Source organism: Micromys minutus (assembly GCF_963924665.1).
Source record: "Micromys minutus genome assembly, chromosome: 12".
NCBI classification, from domain to species: domain Eukaryota; kingdom Metazoa; phylum Chordata; class Mammalia; order Rodentia; family Muridae; genus Micromys; species Micromys minutus.
In genome coordinates, this window is record NC_137981.1 from 26338109 (window position 1) to 26361151 (window position 23043).

Sequence of the window (23043 nt, forward strand, 5' to 3'; positions counted from 1 at the left end):
AGCCCACAGAGAGTAGGAACAACCTTCAAAGCACTTTGTGCAAATACCAGGTCCTTTTCTAAGCACTGATAAAACGTGTGTGTTTGGAGAGGCAGCCAGCTGGAGTGACATTTATTCCCCATGTCAAAAAAAGGACACAGGAGGCAGACCGGTGAGACTCATTATTGGGCGATACACACAGATTCAAGAGAAAGATTCAGCCTTCCAGGGAGAATCCACGTTAGCCATGCCTGCCTTGGATGAGAAAGAGTAGTCCTGCAGACAGTGGGGTGCTCTGTGCAGCACAGCAGGCATGCAGAGAGATGCAGAGAGACACTCAGAAGATGTCGGTTGCTAATCTGGTTAGAGAAGATGAGAAGGAAAATCTAAGAGAGAAGGACAGAGATTTGGTTATTGTTGTTTTAACAAAAGAATGGGTGCTCATTTCTCAGCCTTTTCCTCTACACCAGACCAATGAATTAGTTCTGTTCCCTGCTCCCATCCCTGCTACCCTTCCCGCAATGGGCCTGTCACTTAAAAAATCAACTCTAGAATGCGCTGATAGCTGCTAACCCACAAAGAGCAGACAGTATGTACCCCAGCCTGGGTTTTTCTGTCAAAGGGCATTATTTCCATTCCTGAAAGATCACTACAAGATGCGTAAAACATGTGCTTCATGTGAATATATGCAGGCTCGTGTATAAAAAAAAAATGATTCTACCGCAACTGTAAAACAATTTGGAAATGGCCGAGTGCTTGGGAGAGAAATTGGTTTAAAAATTTAATAAATGTGATCAAACTGTGCATAAATTATGTTTTCTTATAAGCATAGTGAGGGAACACCAGGGAGTTATAACACAAAGCAAGCAAAGCCAAGCACTGCACAGGAAGAAACAGGAGGCCCTGGGAATGCAGAACACAGCTGCCGATGGCCCAGTGGAGCTGCCTGGCTGACCAAGCCGCGTCTTCGCCATCAGCCCCCTCCATACTTTTAAGGAATACCTCTAGTTTTGATGTGAGACTTAGCGGAAGAGAGAGAGACCTACTCCTACATCAAAAGAATAGGTGGTGTTGGGCTTCCTACAGTGACGCCCAAACATAATGAGATTTTATGTGATTGTCACCTTAAGCCCAAAGTTGAGTAAACCGCCTTGTGTAGAAACGTATCCTCAGCCATAGGTAGGCAATCCAGCCCTTCCGTGACAATGTACTATGAGAGTTTCTAGTCTCTGGCTATAGGATATAGATGAGAATGAGGAAGGAAAAGAAATGGACTCTGTGTTTGCTCGCATTCTAGCAGCCATCTGGTGTTAAGAAGGAGCCACCTGGCAGGAAGTTCTGGCAGCTTTCTGGGAATTTCAATTGATGAGGTTTGTCCTTTCTCAAAAAACTGCCCGGGAAAGACTAAGAGCACACTGTAGTGCTGAGTTCCTACTGTGTACCAGGCACTGAACTGTCCTGTTTCTTCTGACTTGCACAGCAGCCTGGGAGTCATGGGGCTAGTTTACAACTGGGAAGCCCTCAACTAAGGGAAAACAACTCTCCAGGCCCAAGCACTAGCAACTACTGACGCTGACTCTATAAACTACATGCTCCACCGTTTGTGCCTTTTGTTTTAACTGCACAGTGTGTGACCCAGAAAGGCCAGAGTCAAAGGGCTCACAGCCACCTCAGACCTGTGGTGCTCCTCAGGAGTCCATAGGGAACCTCAGTACCACTTTTGAACACTACCTAGGACCCTACTCACAAGTTGGGGAACCCTTTTGTTAGTGACTGTCCAGTGGAGGAAGGATGCCCATGCTTTATGTCTTTTTAGAGAGGAGACACATTCTTAAATAGAAGAAAATGAGGCAAAAGAAAAACCGGGAAGGGGGGGGCTTGTGGTGGAGATTGTTGCCATCCCTAGGACCATCATGCAATCAAGTGTAAAGGGGCACACGGTGCCAGAGGGCACAGCACAAAGGATGCTAAGGGTGCGGCTGCCTGTGGTCACAAGAGTCACCAAAAAAAAAAAAAAAAGTAAAACAAAAACTGGTAACCACAGTAACTGAGGATCAAAAGCCTCACTAGCCTCATTTGAATGTTTTGCACAAAACTGAAGGACTCCAAACGACCCTCAAAAGGAGGACACCCTCCAACAATGACAGGTTTGAGGCACATGATGTACCTTTGCAAGTAAGCCAAATTTAATCTGGTTCAGAAAAACAAAAACAAACAAACAAAAAAAAACAAAATAAAATGATTATCTTGGAAAAATGTTCTATTTCTTGCCAAGAAGTTATTGGCTTTTAATTGCTGCTAGGTGAGGGAAAGTCAGTTTTTTTCTTTCTTTTTTTTTTTAAATGGAATTACACTTGGTATATTGATCACAATCCAGAGCTGGCCACACACCCAGGAGTAGTCAGCCAACACAAACAAGACTCTGCGGTTTTTGGGTTGTTTGTTGTTTAAGAGGTAAGAGATGAGGTTGTGTGGGTAGGGAGGGCAATGTGGGAAGGTCTTGGAGGCTGAATTCAATCAAAATATATTACATGAAAATTTCAAAGAGTAAATAAAATATTTTCTAAAATAAAATATAAGTAGGAAAGAGAAAATGGGGTTTGGACTTGCTAGCAAAAAGTACAAAAAGGTAAATTTCAGCATAACACAAGGGAGTGTTGTCTGACCAACAGGGGTGTGGTAAGAAAAGTCTACTCACACAGGAGCAAGTTGTGTACCCTGGAAGCACTCAGGGAGCCCTTTCTGCAGAGCATGTGCTCCCACGTGGAGTATGAGCTTAGAGCTGACCATTTTTATATAAAACTGCTATGATGCCATATCATAAATGAAGTGCAGATGGCCTGTGCTAATTAAAAGTTTTAAATGTTTTTATTAATTTTGATGAGTTAAAGCCATCACATAAATCTAGAAATAACTAGACTTGCACTTAAACCCAGAAATTTTTAAACCCAGAAATCAACAATCCCTTTCCAAACTCCCTGATAACAAAACTTTTGGACATCTAAGGATGTTGAGATGGCTCAGCAGGTGAGAGGGCTTGCGGCCAAATGTGATGGCCTGAGTTTAAGTACAGAGAAAGAACTCTCCCAAGTGTTCTTGCAACTTCTGCACATTTTCTATAGTTTTTGCATTCATCACACACACACACACACACACACACACACACACACACACACACACACAATCATATTTTTAAAACCTTTAGATTTCTAAACAAATGGCATTATACCTATAGGGAAGAATTCTAATGTGTCTCACAGAAGCATATACTAAGTTTTTTCCTTTATCACCTCATCAAGAACATCATTTGATGCCCAGGATTCTATTGTAAGGAACTGTAGCTGTAACATTGTAAGGAACTGTAGCTGTAACACTGTAAGGAACTGTAGCTGTAACATTGTAAAGAACTGTAACTGTAACATTGTAAGGAACTGTAACATTGTAAGAACTTGTAACTGTAACATTGTAAAGAACTATATAACATTGTAAGGACTTGTAACTGTAACATTGTAAGGAACTGTAGCATTGTAAGAACTTGTAACTGTAACATTGTAAGGAACTGTAACTAACATTGTAAGGAACTGTAACTATAACATTGTAAAGAACTGTAACTGTAACATTGTAAGAAACAATTAGATGAGAATTAGGGATGGATATGCTTGCTCATGTTGTTTCTATGTTGCAAAGCCGTTGGGTTTTGTTTGATTTGTACAGTTTTAAATATTGTATCTGGATGCCTTTATGTACAGTAATTTTGACCCCTATTTGCCACAGTTCTCCCAGAGCCGAGCTGTAACATCCTCTCTTCATATAGTGGTCTCTTACTATCTGTCTGAGATAAGTTCAAGGACTCCCTCCAGATACCAGAATCCCCAGATGCTGGAACCCCTTACATAAAAGGTAGTACATGTTTCTGTATCTGCCACAGACCTCCTATTGTAAATATTAACTCATTTTTAGATTACTTATAATAACAATACAATGAGAATGGTTTATAGATAGTTGTTAGACTATATTGCTTAGAAAATAATAGCCCAAACACCTGTGTATATACAGTAGAAATTTATTCTCTAATATTTTTAATCTGGGGTTGGTCAGACACACAAGTAGGGAATCCATTGGCACAGAAGATTGAGCATGTTGTGCCACCTGTTGGTCCCCATGAGTCTGCTCTTGTCATTCTGTTACAATGACCAGGAAAGAGAGTCACTGAATCCCAACAGCTTCATATAATTTCAAACACAAATTATTATTACTGGTTGTTACCTGTTCATGTCCATGCATTAAGCTAAAAAATGTCAAGCCGCAGAAACAAACTCGGCCTCCTCTGGACTTCTTCTCTTTCCCCTCTCCCTGCCCCCTCCCAAGTTTCAAGACATATATATATATGAATGTTTTCAAACTGAATTGAAAAGTATTTTATCATAAGAATAAGAATTAAAACTAGAAACTTTTAAGTGTGGATAGGTACTGAACTACAGACTAATTTAAAAAAATAGTCTCTATAATGAAAGCTTCATCCTGGTTTGAAGATGGAAATACACTTTCAGGTAGTGTTGATAATAAAGTTTTATGTCATCAGTAGAAATGCACAAGGTCTCCCTTTGTACCACAGCAGCTGAAGAGGCCATGGGGGTGCGGGGGTGCAGAACACACACTGTGTGCTGGGGGAGAGCACGAGGCCTGCCATCAATAGTCTCTAGGACATACTGGGGATGATTGTCACCTGAGTGGAGTTTGCTTTTCCCCAAAGTTTACAGGTAAGGTTGTAGCAACTGCAACCACAGGCTTCCATTGTTTCTTGCTCCCCTCAAAAGCCTGAAACTGGGCTGGGCACCAAAAACCTCTCTATGGTGAGTGCTCGATTGATTGTGATCTGCTGTCATTACAATGCACACAGTTTACCAAGTGTCTGCAAACATGGCAAATCTTACCTTCCCAGTCTCCTGATATCACACACGGAATAGCAGTTTTCTCTCATATCCTTTTCCAAAGAGGTGGCCAGTGCTGCTGTCTCTGGTTCTGGATGCAGTTTGCACAGATGAGAATGGGTCTCTATCGGATGCATCAAGGACCTGGTCCAGGGCTTCTGTTTGTCTCCGTCTCCCTTCATCTCTCTCTCAGCCTTGTAGGAAGACTCTGGCCTGGGACTCAGACCTTCTCCTGCATCCATATAGGTACTGTCCCTCCAGTTGTCCTCTTGATCTGGGCTGGGGCTCTGCTCTGATACAGCACAGGTTGCCATGGTGAGTCTTTGGTCACCCGATAGTTCAGGGGACTATTGAAGAAATGGGAATGGTTACAAGCACTGTCTCAGACACTGAAGAAACTCTAAAAAAGGTTTAAGAGACAAAAAGGTATGGTATATATGAAACATATATATATTATATAGTAGTTTCTCTAGCCCATAATTTCAGTCTTTCTGATTTCTTTTACTGCACTCTAGAAATATTATATGGAAAGTTCAAAATATAATGAATCCATATATTAAAGCTGAAATGTTCTTCTGAGTAGCATGACAAATTCCCAAGTTATCCTCTTGCCGCATCCTGCACGTGGGTCACCCCTTGTGCCTAGTGTTTCCATGCTATATATACTACCTGCACGATATCACACTACCTCTCTTGGCCTGCAGCAGTGGTGCTGTGTTCATTTTAGTTGCTAATGGCCTTAAATGCAAGAAAGTGGTGTAAAGAAATATGGAGGCCAGAGTAGTTCTGTTGAGTTAATCTGCCAATGTCATTGGGTATATAGGAAAAAAAAAAGTACACAGAGGGTTCAGAATTGCCCAACCTTTTAGGTACCTACTGCAGGTCATCTTCCATGAAAGAGGGGAAATGGCTATATTAGCAAATTAAACAAAATGAAAGCAGGAGGAGAAAGGAAAAGAAAAGGAAAGAAAAAGGGACAAAAGGGAAAGAAAAAAATACTGTGCTTTAAACAAGATTCCTAGCCTCATCCCAAGTTCTGCAAGAGAATACCAGCTGCATCTTTCCCTCAACCTCCTCACAACTGCTGTGAACCCCACAGACCATACCCTCCCGGCACCCCCACACACTTGTTGCTTTGTCTCAGACCCCAACTCCAGCAGGTCCTATCTGCTAACCAAAGGGGTGCACTTCCCAAGCAAACAAGCAGACTGAAGGCAGATCCACACTCCTGCTCTTGAGATCCAGTAGCACCCAATCTCATCCCTATTGTGATGGCCCTTTCTTCACAAAGACCTTTCCTTGCCGCAACCCATCCCAGTTACACAGCCCCCTACAGTAGCGGGCACTAGCAGCTGAACAAGCTAGAGAAACAGGTAACGCATGGCATTCAGACTCTCTGAAAATCCAGAGAAAAAACAGAAACAAAGGTACAAAACATCCCTCCAACACAGACAAACCCAGAAATCAGCACCTAGGTCTTGAATCGTCCCATAAACAGATGCCCAGATGTCAGCAAAGAAATGCAATTAACAGCAGCCAAGACAACATGTCTCCACTACAGCCCACCTATCCTATCACATCAGGCCCTGAATATTCCAACACAGCTGAGGCACAAGAAAACGATCTTTAAACCAACTACACAAGGTTGATAGCAGCCCTTAAACATGAAATGAATAAACTCCTCAGAGGAATCCAGGAAAACACAAAAACAAATGGAGGAAATTGATATATGCCTTAAAAAAACCCAGAAAAACATAAACCAAGCAATGGGAGAAATATATTTAAAAAATTCTTAAAGATAGAAAAAAATCCACATACAAACAAGTAAAGAAAATAACTAAAACAGTTTAAGACCTAAAACTGGAAATAAAAGCAATAAAAAAAAAAAAAAAACACAAATTAAGGAAATTCTAGAAATAAAAATTTAGGATTTGTTGGGATTCTGTAAACCCCACCCCTCAGTTACCTGGCAACAGCCAAGAATATTCCACCCCACAATTATCTGGCAACAGCCAGGTATGCTCCACCCCACTTACCTGGCATTGTAAAAGGGGCTGCTTGCCTCCTCCTCTCTTTCCTGCTCTCTTACTCTCTCTCTTGCTCTCTTGCCCTTCCTCTACCCATTCCCTCTCCACGTGCTCATGGCCAGATTCTGCTCTTCTACTCCTCTTTTTCTCTTCCCTTCCCTTCCCTTCCCTTCCCTTCCCTTCCCTTCCCTCCCTCCCCCCCCTCTCTCTTTCTACCTCTAATACCCTCTTAACTCCCCCCCTCCATCTCATGACCTGAACCAACTCTATTCTGTACTATACCATCATGTGGCTGCTCCCTCAGGGGGAAGGGATTTCCAACATGGGTCCACCAGAGGCATCCCCCTTGCCCCCAGGCCTCACCACACCTCCATGGGCCATATCCCTCCCCTACTCTCTTCGTCTTTGTCCTAACAGGATTTTGAACTGGAACTACAGAGATATGTTTCACCAACAGAATACGAGAGATGGAAGAGGCTCAAGCACTGATATGATGGAAGAAATAGATAAGTCAGTTAAAGAAAATGTTACATATGAAACACTCCTGACACAACCAAGAAACAATGAAAATTCCAAACCTAAGAATAATAAATATAAAGAAAGAAAAAGAAACCCAGTTCAAGACTCAGAAAATGTTTTCAACAAAATCATAGAAGAAAATTTTGCTATCCTAAAGAAAGGGATGTCTATAAAAGTACAAGAAGATTACAGAACACCAAACAGAATGGACCAGGAAAGAAAGTGCCCTCACAACATAACAATCAAAGCACTAAACATATAGAACAAAGAAAGAATAGTAAAAGTTTCATGGAAAAAAGATCAAGTAAAACATAAATGCAGACCTATTAGAATTACATCTGACTCTCTAAAAGCCAGAAGAGCCTAGACAGATGTGCCGCAGACTATAACAGACCAGCCCACATTACTACACCCAGAAATATTTTTTTAAAAAAAATGATCAATGAAGAAAATAAGATATTCCATAATAATGTCAAATTTAAACAATATCTATCTACAAATCCATCCCTGTAACAGGTGCTGAAAGGAAAACACTAACCTAAGAATGTTAACTACACCCATGAAAACACAGGGAGTAAAAAATTTCACACCAACAAAATGAAGAGAAACATTTGCATACACACAACCACCACCAACAACAAAATAACAAGATCAAAAGTCATTGGTCAGTGATATCTCTCAATATTAATAGTTCAATTCCGTAATAAATAGATGCAAAACAAAACAAAACAAACAGGATGCATTCTTTTGCTGTATCTAACTAACAAAAACACCTCAGGGTAAAAGGTTAGAAAAACAATATTGCAAACAAATAGACCTTAGAAGCAAGCTGGTATAGCCATTTTATAATCTAACAAAATAGATTTCAAACCAAAACTAACCAAAGGGATAGGGAAGAATGACACATATTCATCAAAGAAAAAAAAATCCATCAAAATAACATTTCAGTTTAACATCTATGACCCAAACACAAAAGCACGCAAGTTTATAAAGAAACACCACTACAGCTTAAATCACATATTGTCTCTCACACACTGATATTGGGAGACTTCAATATCTTATCTCACCAATGGACAGGTGATCCAGACAAAAACCAAACAGAGAAATCGTGGAGCTTACAGACATGACAAACCAAATGGACCTAACAGAAATTTCCAGAACATTTCACCCAAACACAAAAGAATATACATTCTTCTCTGTACCTCATGGAACTTTCTCCAAAACTGATCATATAGTTGGACAAAAATAAAAGTCCAAACATACAGAAGAAAATTAAAACAATTCCCTATATCCTACCAGATGACCACAGATTAAAGTTAGATATCAACAACAACAGAAACACCAGAAAACTTACAAACTCATGGAAACAAAGCAACTTTCTACTGAATGAAAAAATGGGTCAAGACAGAAAGAAATTGAAAACATTCTAAAATTCAATTAAAATGAATACACAGTATATTCAAACTTGTGGGACACAATGAAAATAATGCTAAGAAGTTCGTGGTACTAAGTGTCTCTCCATTGTTTTTAGAAAATGGAGAGACTTCTTATTTGCAAGCACATCTGTAAGCTCTAGGACAGAAAGAAGTAACCATACATAAAAGGAGTAGATAGCAAGAAATAATCAAAACTGGGCTGAAATCAATAAGATGGAAAAAGAAGAAAAAAAGAAAACACTACAAAGAATAAATGAAACAATGGTTCTTTTAGAAAATCTACAAGATAAACAAACCCTTATTCAAACTAATTAAAAGGCAGAAAGAATATTCAAATTAACAAAATCAGAAACAAAGGGGGGATACCACAACAGACACTGAGGAAATTCAAGGAATCATTAGATTTTACTTTAAAAAAACTGTACTCCACAAAATCAGAAGATTTAAAAGAAATGAACAATTTTCCAATAGATATCACTTACCAACATTAAACTAAGATCAGATAAACCTGATAACTGCTAAGGAAATAGAAGCAATCATTAAAAGGTTCCCCCTCCCCGCAAAAAAAAACAAAACAAAAAAACAAAAAAAAACAAACAAACAAAAAAAAAAAACCAGATGGTTTTGGTGCTGATTTCTTTCAAAGAGAACATAATAACAATACTCCTAAAATTATTCCACAAAATACAAACAAAAGAAACATTGCCAAATTAATTTTATGAGGCTACAGTCACCCTGATGCCTAACAACATAAAAAACCCACAAGACTAATTGCAGATAAATTTCTACTATGATCATAAATGCAAAAATACTCAACAAAATACTTGCAAACCAAATCCAAGAACACATAAAAAAGATCAGCCATTTTGATCAAATAGTCTTTAATCCCAGAGATGCAGAAATAGTTTAATATATAAAAATCAGTAAATATAATCCACTATATAAAAAATTAAAGAAAAATAATCATTAACTTCTTGTCAAAGGTTTCTGGCAAATACAACACCCCTACATGATAAAAATCCTGGAGAGATGGGATCCAAGAACATGCATACACATAATAAAGTCAGCAAGCCAATAGCCAACATCAAATTAAATGGAGAGAAACTCAAAGCAAGCTCATTAAAATCAGGAAAACAACAAGGTTGTCCACTCTATATCTATTCAATATAGTTTTTGAGGTCCTAGCTAGAGCAATAGTCCAACTGCATGAGATCAAGGGGATACAAATGGGAAAGGAAGAAGTCAAAGTATCTTTATCTGCAGAAGATATGATAGTATACATAAGTGACCCTAAAACTTCTGCCAGGGAACTCCCACAGCTGATAAACAATTTCACCAAAGTAGCTGGGTGTAAAATTACCTTACAAAATCCTTCTCTATATACAAATAACAAGCAGACTAAGAAAGAAATCAAGGAATCATCTTGCATAACAGCCTCAGAGAATACATTTTGGGTAATTCTAACCAAACAAATAAAATCCTCAGATCTTTGAAGAAAGAAATTTGAGAAGATATCAAAAGATGGAATGATCTTTCATGCTCATTAGTAAGTAGAATTAACATAGTGAAAATGGGCATTCTACCCAAAGCAATCTACAAATTATGCAATTATTATCAAAATTCCAACACAATTCTTTACAGACCTTGAAAGGACAACTCTCAACTTCATACAGAAATTTTTTGAAAACCCAGGATAGTTAAGACAATCCTGAATAATAGAAGAACTTCTGGAGGTATCCACATCCCTGACTTCAAGCTGTACTAAAAAGTTATAAAAATAAAAATTACATAGTGTCAGTATAAAAACAGACATTTGACCAGTGGAATAAACCTGAAGACCCAGATATAAACCTACACACACACATGGATACTTGATTTTTGGTAAAGAGGCTAGAAATATACACTGGAAAAAAGCAAGTGTCTTCAACAAATGGTGCTGGTCAAACTGGATGTCTTCGTGGAGAAGAATGCAAGTAGACATGCCCTGCACAAAACTCAAGTCCAAATGGACCAAAGACATACAATAAAGGCAGATACACTGAACCTGATACAAGAGACATTAGGGATTGTCTTTGAATGCATTGGCACAGAACAGGACTTTCTGAACAGAATAGCAATCCTGTAGGCACTAATTAGCAACAACTGGTAAATGGTACCTCATGAAACTGAAAAGGCAAAGGACAATATCGGACAAAGAGGCAGTCTACAGAATGGGAAAAGATTTCACCAACTTTACATCTGACAGAGGGCTGATATCCAAAACATATAAAGAACTCAAAAAAATAGATATCAAAAATCCAAAATAGCCAATTAAAAATAGGGAACTGATCTAAACCCCAATAGAGCAAGCTCAAATGGCTAAAAACACTCAAAGAAATGTTCAACAACCTTAGCCATCAAGAAAATGCAAATCCCCTCTCTTGGCCTCTCTTGCCCTTGTGCTCTTGCAGCCTTGCTCTCCCTCTTCCCTTCCCTTCCCCCTTCTCTCCCAGGTGCTCATGGCCTGCCTCTACTCCTCTACTTCTCTCTCTGTCTCTACTACCCTCTTAACTCTCCCATGACCTGAATAAACTCTATTCCATACTATAAAAAGAAAGAAAGAAAAGAAAATGCAAATCAAAATGAGTCTGTGATTCCAACTTACACCTGTCTGAATATATAATATTAATAACAGGTGACAGTTCATGCTGACAAGGACATTGAACAAGGGGAATGCTTCTCCATTGCTGGTGTCTGCAAACTTGTATAGCACTATGGAAATCAATAATGATTCCTTGGGATATTAGCTATTAAGTAAATGATAATCAAGATAATAATCCATAAACCCAGAGGGATTAAGTAAGGAGGAAGGTTCCAGGAGGGATGTAGGGATCTCCCTCGGAGGGGTAAATAGAATTGAGTTTATGAGAAAATGGGAGGGGATGGGGAGCAGGTGTGGGGACATGGGGTAGGAGAAAATGCAATGAAAGACAGCTAGAATTGGAGGAGAGAACTTAGTACGAAGGAGAACCTAAAGCTGGAATCTACAACCCTAATAAATCTAGGATCCTAATGAGGAATCCTTGAAATGGGGGATACAGAGTCTCAGCTGGTCATCTCTTGTAGTCAGGCAAGGCTTCCAACGGTTGGCCACAGAAGACTCTAAATGACTTTGACTGTTGCTATCACAGAAGGATGCTCTCTAAAAAATGACAGTGGACCCCAATACCAAGGACAGGAACCACACAGCTCATTGGAGAAGATGAACCAGTGCCTACACAGAGTTCCCACCCTACATTCTAGTCTCTTTAGTGTGGGAAGGTACTCTGCAAGCTGCCAAAAGGAAAATATGGACACCAACCCAGCCAGGGAAACACTGACCCTCAATCTGCCCTGCCTGCAAACTACATCAGGACAATGGTGGCACAGGACCTGAGGGCGCAGCTAGCTAATGTCTGATTTGACCTAAGGACCACTCCACGACACTGCTTGGGTAACCAAGAACCAGAGACAAGAAAACCAAAGGATCTAGGGTAAAGCTAAACACGACTGATCTAGAAGCAAATGAAGAAATAAATAAAATTATTCTGGATGATATTCTGCTATACTCATAGATCACTGTCTAATCCACTCATTATCAGAGAGGCATCCTCTGGCAGGAGAGAGGAACAGATTCAGAAACCCACAGCCAGATATTATGTGGAGAGGGAGTCTAACCCGGAGTGCTCCAACAAATCTCTGCTCCTCAGAGCTCAGGAATCCTGCACAACCTTTGGAAAGGCTGTAAGAGACAGAGGATGTGGACACCAGGAGAACGAGGCCCTTAGAATCAACTAAGCAAGGCACATACAAGCAACCGAAGCATCAAGCACAGGACTGACCTGGGTCCAACCAGGTCCTCTAAGTGGTTTTTGGGGTATTTTGTTTGTTTGTTTGTTTGTTTTTGTTTTGTTTTTTGGTTTGGTTTGTTGTTTTGTTTTTGTTTCGTTTGGGGTTTTTATGTGACTTTTCACTGTGAGAATGAGGAGTCCCTGACTCTTGTACCTGTTCTCGGAACTCTTCCTCATGTTGGGCTACCACATCCAACTTTGCTTCGTCTTATATTTTATTTTGTCATGTTTGATTATCTCTTAGAAGCCTGTTCTTTTCTAATGAGAGACAGAAAGGAAGTGGTTCCGGAGGGAAGGAAAGGTTGGAAGAACTGGGAGGAGTTGAGGGAGGGAAACTATAATTAGGGTGTATCGTATGAGGGGGGAAATCTATTCTCAATAAAAGGAAAGAGGGAGAGAAAAAAAAACAAATTTTTTAAAATCCCTCTTTTCCGTAAGAATTGTTAAGTTTCTTTGTCTTTGCCTGTCATCAGAGATTCCTCTGGACTCCTAGCACAGGGCTCTTTCCTGCACCACACACCACTTCTCCCTAACAGACTTGATGACATCCTCTGATTGCAACCATTTCGCTTCTGGCTTTAATGACCTATTGTGACTTTTTAAAGTGTGAGGCTGCTTTTTTTTTTCTTTCTTTTCTTTTCTTTTCTTTTCTTTTTTTTTTTTTTTTCGTAGCAAGACAATTATGTATACAGCAGGGCATTCTTGTCTGAGCTAAGCCTCGCTGATAACAATAAAGATGTTTACCAGCTCCAGAAGTTAATATGCTGGTCTTTGATTTCTTTTTGGAGCCATTTTTATAAGTTTTTAACATCTGCCTAGTTCCCTCTTTGAACAGGTTAAGTGTGTGTTGATCTTTATAACTGTGTGGAAGTTAGGATTTTACACTTTCCTGAAAACTAGGTCAGCATTTCTACCCAACAACCAACTCCCTTCCTTTGCAGAGCAAAAAAAGCAAAAGGCTGAAGTCCCAAGCCTGGTCTCACTTGAACAGGAAAAGCTTCACATCCACCACCAAGGATCCTCCCTTGGGTGGGCCTTTATGACATCATACCTTCTTCCCCCCACCGCCACCAAGAGAAAGGGACACCCACAAAGATGCACACATATTATAAATCAAAAACAGTTACCCATAGACTGTATCTATTACAAAGAATATAATAAAATCTAAATCTAAAATGGATAAGATTTTTAACAAGAGACTGAAAAGTTACACCATTTTTACTCCTGGGAGAGTCCTTGCTCTCACTCTACCTTGGACATTCTCTGCAGGAGTCACTCCTCAAAGCTCCCAGCCTGTGATATCCATTGCCTTTTGATATCCCTAATACCTACAGCTTCACTGGCCCTGACTCAGCCTCTCCCCATCCCAATGTTACCTTCTTAAAAAACATACCCAGCCTCCTCCTCCTATACTTCTCAGTTAGCTTCCACCTCTGTGCCTTTCACTTGCTACAAAGTTTCTTTAGGCTCCCAGTGAAACTGTGTGGCCTTCCCAATCTGCTGCCAAGCCTCTGGCCTGCTCCATGCCAGAGGTGTGCCTGTAGATGTCACCTAGATATCACTGCTCTCTCATTTGAGGCTCCTGATGACCTTCTCTGCACCAGATCATTTTCCTATAGATGATCTTCCATCTTGCCCAAGGACCCAACCACTTTCTCCCACTTCCACCTCACAGCAAGAACAGCACATTAGTTAAGAGTCCTCCATCCAGGCTGGAGAGATGGCTTAGCAATTAAGAGCACTGACTGAGTTCAATTCCCAGCTCACGTCTGTAATAGGATCAGATGCTCTCTTCTGGCGTGTCTGAAGAGAGTGACAGTGTACTCAGATAAAGCAAATAAATAAATCTTTAAAAAAAAAAAAAAAAGATTTCTCCATCACTCACAGATGTCCTCCTTGTCAGCTTGTACCCTCACTGCATTCGTCATTAGCCTACCAGCCATTCTCTCCTTTGCTCTGTTCATGGTGCACTCTGAAGGAACTATCTCTAGTAAATTATCTCTTCCTAAAGCCACAGGGTGTTTCCCTGATCTTCTCTCTCTCTAGCTTTCAGCAACCATATTCAAACTGTTGCACTCTGCTTAGTGGCACCTTTGCTCACACTCTGTGTGCAAAACACACACTGCTTACTGGTTCCAGCTCTTCCCCCGCTTCTTCTCAACCTTAGCTGACTATACCAGATCTTTTAGTGCTGGGCTCTTCTTGTTACCCCCAGGGGAGGTGGTTGGCTCAACTATCCCATGCTTTTATGTAAGTTTATGTACTAGCAATTTCCAAACTCATTTTGGTTTTTCTGGGGATTTTGTTGTATTGTGTTTTGTGTTTTCTTTTTCATAGCCTGGATCTCATAGTTGTTCTCCACAAACCTGACAGAGCTCTTTACTGGATTCTTCAAAGCCTCTCCATTTTCTGTGGTCCCAGAAACTATTGTTTCTTTTCCATGTGCTCTGGAAAAGCAGCTGTGGCTCATAACCATGCTTCCCTGCCACCCAGGAGCTACCTTCAGCTCAAGGGATGTTTCAGTCAACGCTTGGGTTTGTCCCCTGGGCCAGTGCACACTAATGTGAGTGTGCTATTCTGCACAGGTTCCAGGGGCTATCTCAGCTCCAGCGCTCCCTGTGGGATCAGCTGAGATCCCTGTTATAGCTGTACCCTGACCTCATCCTCTGCTGAGGACAGGTTCCTAACCCACACAGGTGATGTTCCAGGAGGCCAGGCACATAGGCTCTCTGTCCTCAAGTCTCTGTCAAAGAATCAATTCCCAGAGATCCAACAGGGAGCCCCCAACAGGTGACAGACCATTTCATGTGTCAACTTCATTAGTCAAGAGTGCCCAGATACTTGGTTAAACACCGCTGACACAACTATGCCTTTGACCAAAGCAAGTACACGCCAGGCTGTGGGGCACCTTATCCAACCAGCAGAAGTCTTGGAGAGTAGACTAGCTTGCAGTCAGAGAAAGTTTGCCTCCAAGCTATCACCCCACTTACACCACACAGAACCTGTGCTCATGCGCTGCCACCTCTCCAGCTTTCCTGTCCCAACTGCTCCCCTGGGGACCACAGTCCGAACTTCTCAGATCTCCTGGGCAGGTCAGACCTACTGATTGGCCTTGTAGAGTTTACACTGGCAAGCCCCAGAATTACATAAGTTAATTCCATACAATAAGTGCCCCATCTGTCTATTGATCCATCCATCTATCTATCCATCTATCCATCCATTCATCCATCCATTAATTATCTCTCTCCTTTCCTCTGTTTATTTGGAGAATCAGACTAATATAAGCATCCAGGAAAATCTCTCCCATTTCTGGAGTTCCAAAAGCTCTGATCTATGCACCAGCCACATTCTTCTGTTTGGGGGAATCAGATGAATATACGTTTTATTTCTCAGTGTGAAAACTCCTGCAGGAAGTTCTTTGCCTTTGTCATGTGCTTAAGAGGCCAAAAGACACAGCCTAGAACTTGTATGACCAGAATGACTGGCAGGGCCAGTGAAGAGAAATAAGGACCCATGTCTCACCTGCCATCCCTGCTCCATCTCAGGCAGTGTCCCTGGAGGGGGTCGGCAGAGCAGGAGTGTCACTTCCTCTGGAGCCCCACGCAATAAATGGAGCACTTCCTACAAGAAAACCAGTCACAGTCATATCTGAGGTTGCCTCACTTGAGGCTGCTGCCTTGTGCTATTAACCTATTGTTTGGCTCCAGAAAATTTGGGATAGCAATACTGTAAGCTTAACCCCCCCCCCAAACTCCCAGTAGCTAAGAGCTGAGAACAGCATCTTGAGATCTCACAGCAGTGATTCGGCAGAGGCCTTCAGGGATCTCTTCCTGAAGAGGCTGAGGCCCTGGGGATGCTCCCTGTGGAACTGCAGTAACCTCATCTCTTTTCCTTGACTTTCCTCGTGAACCTGCCCAGGGTAATTCTTTCAAGGCTGACTCCTGCTGAGTGACCTGCCTGCTTAACCCAAATCACACAGCTCACAAACCCTGCCTGTGCCTGCCACTGCCTTTCACAACTGCTTTCTCCACCTGTTCATCTTTGCAACATAACCCAAGCTTCCACAATACTACCCCAGTGCTCAGACCATCCTCTCACTGACAGGGGGCGCAAGGAGATTGTATTCCCATCTCTTATCTACACCGGGATCTTTCAACCTCCTACCTCAGCCACCTCTGGGCTAGATATTCTTTGTTGGGGCCTGTATGTTGAAGGATATTCAGCATATCTCTCGTCTAAAATGGCAGCTAAAATGTATCAGCTGTGACAGCCACAAATGTCTCAGGATTCACCAAATATCCTCCCACAAAAGGCAACATTGTGCTCTTTAAGATCCTCTAGCCCAGCTGCTCCAGAATGCCCACTCAACTACTTGGGTCTGCTTTAAATTGTATTCTCCAAGTTTATGTGTGAAATGTCCTCCAAATGCTGGGGTGACGAAGGGTCCTCAACACATGGAGCTGTTGGAGGTGATGAAATCTACAGGAAGTGGAGCCTATACCCTTAAAGGGAATATTGGGTCTCTCTTCCTCTGTGTCTCACTATCTCTGTCTCTCTGTCTGTCTGTCTGTCTCTGTGTGTGTGTGTTTGTGTCTCTCTCTCTCTCTCTCTCTCTCTCTCTCTCTGTGTGTGTGTGTGTGTGTGTGTGTGTGTGTGTGTGTGTGTGTCTCCATTCCAGATGCTATTAGTAGAGAAGCTTCACTTTGCCCCACATTCCCCAACATAAAGTTTGTTTCATCACAGTCCCATAGACAGTGGAACTCGTGATATAGACATAGATATAGACAGAGACACCCCTGAAGCTGTGAGGCAAAATAAAATTTCCCTTTTTAAAGTCAGTTTTCTCAAGCATGTTGTCATTGGCCTAAAGATCACACAGCCCCTCTTCCTAGCATTTGAATATTTACACAGAAGTCTGGGCTTTCCTTCCCATGATTCATCCTTTGCAGTCTCTGTGGTTTTCCTGTCTTTTCCATCACATCATGGCATCTGAGGATGCACAGCTGTCTCCTCGTTGTCTATAGCTCCTCATGAGCTCCCCAGCAGATGATCCAAGAGATCTGCACTTGGATCACATAAATGTCTATAAACCCATGCAGCTCTGGGACCTTCACAGCCTCCTATCCCACACAGTACTATTTTCTATCTTTGAATGCTCTGCTTTGGCGTGCCCTATTTGGGCTGCATGAGGTCTCTTCATGGGCTTGGCTGGAGGAAGAGACAAGGAAGAGAAGGAGGTTGGTGTTGGCTTCTGGCTTCCTCTGCTGGGTCATCACAGATGATTCAGTCTCTCAATGAAGACCTCAGATCATGCCAGAGAATCCTTGTACCGGTTCTGTCTCTTGAGTTGAATAGCTTTTCCTTCCCACCCCTATTTGACTTTGGAAAAGTGAATAGCTATACTCCACATCGGGGTGCTCACCTCTAACTTCCTAATAACGTGCCCACACCATTATTGAAATCTCTTCAACTGATTCTATTTTCTACCAATAGCCCAACTAACAAAGACATTTTCTTGGGTTTTGTACAAGTCAATCTCTCTGTGTGTTTGTCTCTGTCTGTCTCTCTTTTCCACCCTCACTCTCATATTTTATATTTCATTTTATTCTTAATTCTGTATATGCTTATATCTTATATCAGCATGAATATGTTGTACATGTGAGTACAGAAGCCTGTAGAGGTCAAAAGAAGGACCAGATCCCTTGGAGCTGGAGTTACAAGAAGTTGTGAGCCATTGGACACAGGTGCTAAGAACCAAACTCAGGCCTTCTGCCAAACAGAACATGATCTTACTGACTGAGCCATCTCCCTGACCCTGCATATTTTTGACCACAGGTGAGACAGTCTATGTATGATACCTAAGCATGCAAAGCTATAAATTCAGCACACAAATCTCAAGGAGAGTGGAAGGGTCCCTTTGTGATCCCTTCAGCTTCATATGACCTCCCAGAATGTACTCAGAGAAACCATTAGCCAGCAACTCAAGTAAGGTTTCATGTTCAGTTCTCCAAGGGGCATGCTGAAAAGCAATACCTACTCACGGTCAGACAGAAAATAAATATGGGCACTTCCTGACGATTGCTTTCTATAGGCTCCAAGCCCAGATCCAGCTATAAATTCCAAAGTATTCTCTGTGGAGCTAGCCTTCAAAGAATCAGGGCTTCTATCTGCAAGCATCCAGAGTTGTACTTCCCCACCCCCACGGCTCTGAGCACCTGGAAAGTGAGGCCTTCTATGGGCTTTCCATTCACTGCCAGGATAATGTCACCAGCTGCAATGGCTCCGTGTGCTTCAGCTGGCTGCCCAGGGAAGAGCCTCTTAATCCTTACAAGGTCGCTCTTTGTGTGGATGCCGTCTCCTCTCTCCATCTGCACGAAACTGAATCCCAAACCACTGCTGTTCTTCTTCAGTTTGACTGCAAACTTAGGACCTGTTAACATGAGAACTCATGAAAACAGCCCCTTTGGTGTGCTGCAACTGGCCGGCCTTGACCTGCGAGTCACTGTGAGATAAATATTTCCTGTGCTAACCTTGACGATAGAGCCCATCACACGCATGACAGGTCAGCCCTGCCCACAAATAGAATCTAAACTGTAAATACACACCATCAAGTTCCCTTCAAAGCTTGCAAGTAGCTATATGCTTTAAAAATGAAAGGAAATGGGAAAGGTTAAATTATGTATCATATTTTAGTCAATACAGATGCTCCTCAGTTTATAAGGGGATAGCATCTTGGCAAATCCCATGCAAGATGGAAAGACTGTGTTGAGAATGCATTGAATGAACCTAACCTTCCCAGCATCCTAGCTTAGCAACACAGCCCACTGTGGTTTCCCCTGGCAACTGTGGCACTAAGCCACATCCACCACCACTTCCCAGGATCTCAGTGAGAGGCTCAAGCTCAAACTATGGTCTTTTTTGAGTGGTGTGACTTTCACACTCTCATTGTGCTATGTTAGACTGTTGGGATGTCTAAATCGATGTAGAATCAACACAAAAGATGGCTGAGGCTGTCTTCACTCTTCTTCCTGAATGTCTTTGCACTCCTGTGCATTCTACCCATTTGGATTGCCACATTTTAAATGTTCAACAGTCAGGCACATATGACAACTGACTTCCATACTACATGTTTAAATATAAACAACTAAATTTATAAGTAAGGATGGTGCTTTAGATGTACACCATCTGCTTACAGGATCAAATGAAATGTATTACATCTAGATTCCAATGTAGGATCTTACCGGTTTTTAGTACGTGCAGTATTACTAAATGGATCATAGGGACAGTGACATTCCACTCTGGAGAATGTTCTAGCTACTGTTTTGCTTAGCCATCTACACTGACCATAGACCAGTCACTGGCCTTGGGCACCTAGGGAGTCTGGTAACCAAAGGGAGCCTCAGAACTTTTCCTGGTTTGTCTTCACTAACTTAGAAGGTAGCCAGAGGGCATAGTGACGGAGCACTGTAACTTTTCACTGAAGCAGGAGTTAAAACAGCTGAAGCCAAGGATAAGGTCTATGGCATAAGTATGCCATTGCCATACTGGCCTCTGCTGTTAAGTGGGCTCATTGTTCAAATGGCCCATTTGGAGTGCACAGAAGAGGTAAGGGGGAACAGATAGAACTGATTTAAGGATGACGGCACCACCATGCATCCAACCTGCCTCATACCTCCTGTAGCAGGGCCATAAAACGCCCTGAGGAGAGGGAGGGATGTGGCTGAGCTCTAGCCCATGGCGTTCTATGCAAACAGGCCTTGCCTAGCAGAAAACAGAGAGGCAGAAATATACAGAGAGGCAACCCATTAGGAGATGCATGATGACCCTCTAGGCTAGTCATGGCTTTGCCTTTTAAATAATGCTACTAACAAGGCTGGGTTCCTGGCCTTGTCTCCCTGTCTGCCTAATCAGTCCTAGGATGGCATTGTTACGTGTGCCTAGCTGGGACAGGGAAACAATTGGATCTGAAAATAGCTGACCCTTCATGTGAACTTCATCCGTAAATGTTTGTGTGCATTAATATTCAGGCAGGTGATCAGGAAACTACACACAGCTTGGGAGCAGAATCCTTGGTGGTAGTCATTTGGGAATCACTCATTTTTGTTTTATAAGAACATTTTCTACCAGCTTGGATGATGATCATGAGCCACACTGCTGGCATTTTTTTTAAACCCAGAGGAAACCTCCCTGCCTTCCCCCCTTGACTTGACAACCCTAACGCAGTACCAAATGATATAACAATAGTAACACCCCGTTCTCTCCTCTTACCATCTGTCACTGAGACACAGCTCACAGGTCTGCCAGGCCTGGCTGTTACCAGGGAAACAGCCATGTGGACGTCTCCCATCCTGTCATCAGCAGAAGGACACTGTGGTGTAGCCCTGGGACCTCTTCTCTCTAAGACCAGCCGTGCCACCTAGAAGGATGAGTGGACAAACTCAGTTTACACTTCATAGCATGGCAACCACAGATGCTTCTTAAGTTTCTGGTGCCTCCAATAAGCTGCTTCATTTCGTTCTCAAATCCAAATCTCCAGTCTAGCTCTTCCTGTGATACAGATGAACAGATCCAATTGTAAACAAGTGTCATTGAAGGTAGTGTGTGTGTGTGTGTGTGTGTGTGTGTGTGTGTGTGTGTGCGCGCGCACCTCTGTGTCCACACATTCAGTAGCAAGCTTGCCTTCCCCCCCCCACTATCCCCCCCATTTTGCTTAAAATATTCTTCCTCTTGTAAATGCTCTTGAAGTACATGAGGTCATCCTCCATTAGCCTCTCATGGGCAACACTTGGGGTCATCTATCTCTTCCCCTTCTGTGTCCATGATCGTTTGGTTTAAAGCTTATGAGTTCTCCAGCAAAGTAGCTAGTTCTTTCAGAGTTTCTCCATCCCTCTCCACTGCAAGGGACAGGCAGTAAGCTCTAACATGGCTTGCTGGCCCACTTCCATTTCTTTGGTCCATTCCCAGCTTAGCTACTAGTGAACTGGTCTGAGACACAAAACTAAACTTGCAATGATCAGTTAAAAGCCCCCAGTATCTCCAATCACCTAAATCCTCATCCCAGGCTCAGGCTGATCAACACTCCTCCATTTTTTTTTTCTGGTTTGATTTCTTACCCTTCCCCACAGCACTTTATGCTCTTGTTGCCAAAAAAAAAAAAAAAAAAAAAAAAAAAAAATGGTTCAAAGGCAGTGACTGAACCTCAGCATGAAGCTTATTGGAAATGTCAAGCCTCCATTTGGGGAATTTAACCCAACTCCATCTTTCTCTTGTAATTGTCATTCAGCACCAGGCCCATGGCCCCACACTAGGGACTCCTACTTGCCATTTTGACAGTATCTAGATGTATGTTCTCTAACCATGTGCATTATCGACGAAGTAATAAACAGACACTGCTAATTAATTACGAGTCTTTCTCAGGATGTGAGGAGAGACGTCACCTGGACCTGATAGTTGGGTAGGAGACCCTTGGGATCTTTTCTTTCCCCGTCAACTCTTTTATCACCAGGAGAAGGCTGTGGAGGTGTGTGGCTAGGGATCCTGGAACAATTAAAGACTCCCATGTGAGACAGAGGACAGAGCTCTGTGGACATCACATGGATTGGGAGCACAATGAACAACCTCTAGTGCCCAGTGTCCTAAGTCTACTACACCTCTTGATGCAGTGAACAGAAACCCAGAACAACCCAGGACAGGTCCCAGTGGGTACAAGCACAGAGTGACAGACTGTAACACGGGGGCCACTGTAGGCAAAATGTGAGAGTAGGGACCAGAGTGCAGGTGGATGCCCTGTTAAGGGGTTGGCACAGGTAGGAGCGCAGCCGGTGCCAGCCCGCAGGAGCGTCTGTTCTCCTTCAGTTCTGTTCTGCTGTCTGAGGTCTGAGGCCAAATCAAAGCAACCGACTATACGCTTTCCAGAGCTATTTAAAGAGTGTGAGGTTTTCGACTTTACAAACATCTGTCTGCTACCTCCTGGGTTTCACATCTCACAGAAAAGCAGCAACGTTAAGATGAAGAGTGAAAAGGGGGGGGAGGTAGACTAAAAAAAAAAATCCCACTTTGTTTCTTGGCCACCTCACTCCTACCTAGAGGCAAGTGTAACTCCTGAGGTTGTTTTAGAAAGCTCTGGAAGTAAGGAAAAGTCCCCAGTAACAGTGTACTCACCTGCCCAGGACCCTTGAGACACTGCACTGCCTGCTTGTGAGTAAGGCCACACAGACTCACTCCATCTACCTGCAGCAGTCGGTCACCTGGGAAAGGAATGCCAGTCATGTTCCTGTGCAAG

General features: G+C 42.3%; 1 protein-coding gene across 1 annotated transcript; it reads right to left on the bottom strand.

The window, feature by feature from the left end:
• Positions 1-316: 316 nt before the first annotated feature.
• On the bottom strand, positions 317-23030 carry LOC308428136 (putative protein FRMPD2-like; the record flags this gene model as incomplete). The annotated part of the gene is made up of 6 exons (XM_080926449.1): positions 317-365; positions 4914-5257; positions 16284-16382; positions 18977-19191; positions 21030-21177; positions 22923-23030. 6 exons carry the CDS (start codon positions 23028-23030, stop codon positions 317-319), a joined length of 963 nt encoding a protein of 320 aa, XP_080782575.1.
• Between the last annotated feature and the right edge of the window lie 13 nt (positions 23031-23043).